At 48.5% G+C, this 3715-nt stretch overlaps 1 protein-coding gene across 1 annotated transcript; it reads left to right on the top strand.

Annotated features, from left to right (window-relative positions):
- Positions 1 to 1483: 1483 nt before the first annotated feature.
- LOC311123879 (delayed-rectifier potassium channel regulatory subunit KCNS2-like) lies at positions 1484 to 2926 on the top strand (the record flags this gene model as incomplete). The annotated part of the gene is made up of 1 exon (XM_084158228.1): positions 1484 to 2926. One exon carries the CDS (start codon positions 1484 to 1486, stop codon positions 2924 to 2926), a length of 1443 nt encoding a protein of 480 aa, XP_084014354.1.
- Positions 2927 to 3715: the final 789 nt, after the last annotated feature.

Genomic DNA, 3715 nt, shown 5'->3' with positions numbered 1-3715 from the left:
GTCCATATATGTATATATTCTTAAATCCCATTCCTTACTAGTTTTGTGTGTATTGGGTATATGTTGTGAAATTGTTAGATATTTACTTGTTAGATATTACTGCACTGTCGGAGCTAGAAGCACAAGCATTATGCTACACCCGCTATAACATCTGCTAAACACGTGTATGTGACCAATACAATTTTATTTTATTTTATTTGATCGTTCAATTGATTTGACAACGGATTAGAAAAGCAAGCACACGTTTTCCGCCTCACGAATCAATCCTAACCTTTCCACGTCTCATCCGTCTTAACTAACGGTTCGGTTCGAGAGCCCTCTACGGTTAACGGTTACCTCATTTGAAGATGACGACATCTGTATAACGCTCGGGCGCACACGCTTTTAAGTATCGGTGAATTCTCCTCCCTCGCCGAGAGCAGAGCAGAGCAGAGGAAAGGAGTTGTCCCTTTCAGCACCGGAGAGGGAGGTGTTGAATTCGCTCGCAGCCGAGGGCGGAACGGTAGTTTACAGAAAGTCTTGCTACTGCACAGCAACAGAGCTGGGTCTAACCGCTACTAGACGACAGAATGGAGATTCATCCGAGGAATTCCCTCACTACAGAATTGAAGCATCTGGAGCGTGTTAAAGATGAAGATGCATGGCGTGTGCTCATGATTTAATGACGTAAATAGGGTTAGTCTGTCTGGGGGCAGACACATTTTATATCTGGAGAAGAGACAGACAACCTCGTTCAGGCTGACGGCTCCGTGGGAAACCCCTCTATCTAATCTGGCCAGCAACGCATGACAGACAGAGAGACAGACCGAGAGAGCATTGTTTCTGTCTTCCACGCTAACAGGAGGAGGCACAGAGAGGAGACAGCTATCGATCTACGTCTATCCAAGTTGCTCAGCAGCTCCGTGAAGCACAATGCCCTCGATGGACCTGACATGCAGACGTGTTGTGTAGGAGACTCGGAAAAGGTCGTTGAATAAAGTAAGGAATATGTGATGTTTTGTAATATATTGTACCGTTATAATGCAACAGTATTCTATTCATTTATTGATGTATTATTTAATGCATAGAGGTAGCATAGCCAAGATAAAAAATAACACAATTGTTTGACTTGTAGCAAGTGCGCACAAGCATGGCATGAGATTTGAGGGAAATCTAAAGTGATGCTGTAATGTGATGAAGACGCAACATGTTACTAAACGACCAGAGTGTGTGGTCTCATTCAGAGACACTGTCGTGATGAAGCAAATCCTCAAAAAGCAGCAGAAATATTCACAGGCCTATAGCCCATTTCTTCCTATATATTTTGTGCTGGTTCTTGTTGCTGAAGGGAATAGATTCAGGAGAAAGCAGTTATAATATCTGACTGTCAATATTTTCTCTCTCATAGCAATGAGAGGATTTTAACTCCTCTCTCTCTCAAGTGTTTTGTCTCGCTGTCTGCAGGAACTTCTCCTCTCCCTAGTCCCCTCACCCCTTGCCAGACATGACGGGTCAGAGCCTGGAGGAGCTGACAGCAGCCTACGAGGACCACACCATCCGCATCAACGTGGGAGGGTTCAAGAAGAGACTGCTCTCCAACACGCTGTCTCGCTTCCCAGAGACCCGGCTGGCTCGGCTGTTACACTGTCAATCAAAAGAGTCAATACTAGAGCTCTGCGATGACTATGATGACATGGAAAAAGAGTTCTATTTCGATAGGAATCCGGCTCTCTTTCCTTACGTGTTGAATTTCTACAACACAGGGAGGCTCCACGTCATGGCAGAACTGTGTATATTCTCCTTCAGTCAGGAGATAGAGTACTGGGGCATCAATGAATTCTTCATCGACTCATGTTGCAGCAACGCCTACCACTGCCGGAAGATGGATCCTGACCGCGGGGAGGACTGGGACGACTGCCGGAGTGAGGAGGGCAGCACCACGTCATCGTTAGATGAGATCCTAGAGTTCTATAATGACGCCGCTAAGTTCGACAAGCAGCCACTGGGGATCGTCCGCAGGCGGATCTGGCTAATGCTAGATAACCCGGGGTACTCCATCGCCAGCCGCATCATCAGTATCCTCTCTATCCTGGTAGTGTTGGGTTCTATAGCCACCATGTGCGTCAACAGTATGGCTGAGTTTACCCTGGTGGACAGGGAGGGGACGCCCCACGAGGACCCCAGGTTTGAGACGGTGGAACACTTTGGTATCGGCTGGTTCACCTTGGAGCTGGCGGCCCGGTTCACAGTGGCCCCAGATCTTCTCCCCTTCTTCAAGCATCCATTGAACTTAATAGACCTTGTGTCGATATTACCGTTCTACCTGACGCTTCTCATTGACCTGGTGGCAGAGAGCAGCCCGGCGTTAGCCAATCTGGGGCGCGTGGCGCAGGTGCTGCGGCTGATGAGGATCTTCCGTATCCTGAAGCTGGCGCGTCACTCCACGGGGCTGCGCTCTCTGGGCGCCACGCTGAGAAACAGCTCTAAGGAGGTGGGGCTTCTGCTACTCTACCTGGCGGTGGGCGTGTCCTTCTTCTCTGTGATGGCCTACACCGTGGAGAAGGAGGACAGCGAGGACTTCTCAACCATCCCAGCATGCTGGTGGTGGGCCACGGTGAGCATGACCACAGTGGGGTACGGAGACGTGGTCCCGGTGTCTGTAGCCGGCAAGATGACGGCCTCAGCCTGTATTCTCGCAGGCATCCTGGTGGTTGTGCTTCCCATCACGCTCATATTCAATAAGTTCTCCCTCTTCTACAAGAGACAGAAACAGTTAGAGATCGCTATGCGCAGCTGTGACTTCGACCAGGAGATCAAAGAAAACCTGCCCTCTGTCAATCTGAGGAACTATTATGCGCACAAGGTGAAATCTCTCATGGCGAGTCTGTCAAATATCAACCGGAGCTTGCCCAGTGAACACAGTCTGAATGAGATGTCAATACATTAAGATCTGTGAATCAACAGACTGCCCCCCCCTGGCCTCATAAGGAACGGTGTGACCAAAACAAGAGGAGAAACATTGTGAAAGTAGTAGTGTGTTTTCTGTGTAGCCTGTTGAATAGAGCTACATGGGAAGCTATCCAATGTCGTGGTGCTGAAGTTCAGTTTGACTGACAGGCGATGCGTGGGCGTGCCAACCACCATCACAACCTTTCTATTGGGAGAATCTCAATTGCATTTCCTTGCTTCCTCACGTCCTCTCTCTCCTCACCTTCTTCTCAAAACCTATTGGATGAGAAGGCCAGAGGTCCTTCCCCTCTGACCCTCTGACCTTCTAATCCGATGGGTTTTGAGAAGGTGGTGAGGAGAGAGAGGACACAAGGAATCAAAGAAATGAAATTCAGATTGTCCCCAATGACTCACTTCCACCTTTCATTCCCCCTCAGTGTTTAACTGGTTCATCATTAGACAGAGGATGATAGTCTGACAACATGTTCTACTGCTGTAGTGTGTGTTGGGGTCTATTCATTACAACGCTCATTAAATAGTCTTCAATAAAGGACACAGTACAGGACAAGTCACAACCCTAGGCCATGGGCTTCATCACTAGTCACTATAGTGGTCAACCCTAGGCCATGGGCTTCATCACTAGTCACTATAGTGGTCAACCCTAGGCCATGGGCTTCATCACTAGTCACTATAGTGGTCAACCCTAGGCCATGGGCTTCATCACTAGTCACTATAGTGGTCAACCCTAGGCCATGGGCTTCATCACTAGTCACTATAGTGGTCAACC

This window comes from Coregonus lavaretus, assembly GCF_964263955.1.
Source record: "Coregonus lavaretus genome assembly, chromosome: 3".
Taxonomy (NCBI): Eukaryota; Metazoa; Chordata; class Actinopteri; order Salmoniformes; family Salmonidae; genus Coregonus; species Coregonus lavaretus.
Note: the sequence above shows the minus strand (reverse complement) of the source record. Positions and strands in the feature narration are given on the sequence as shown.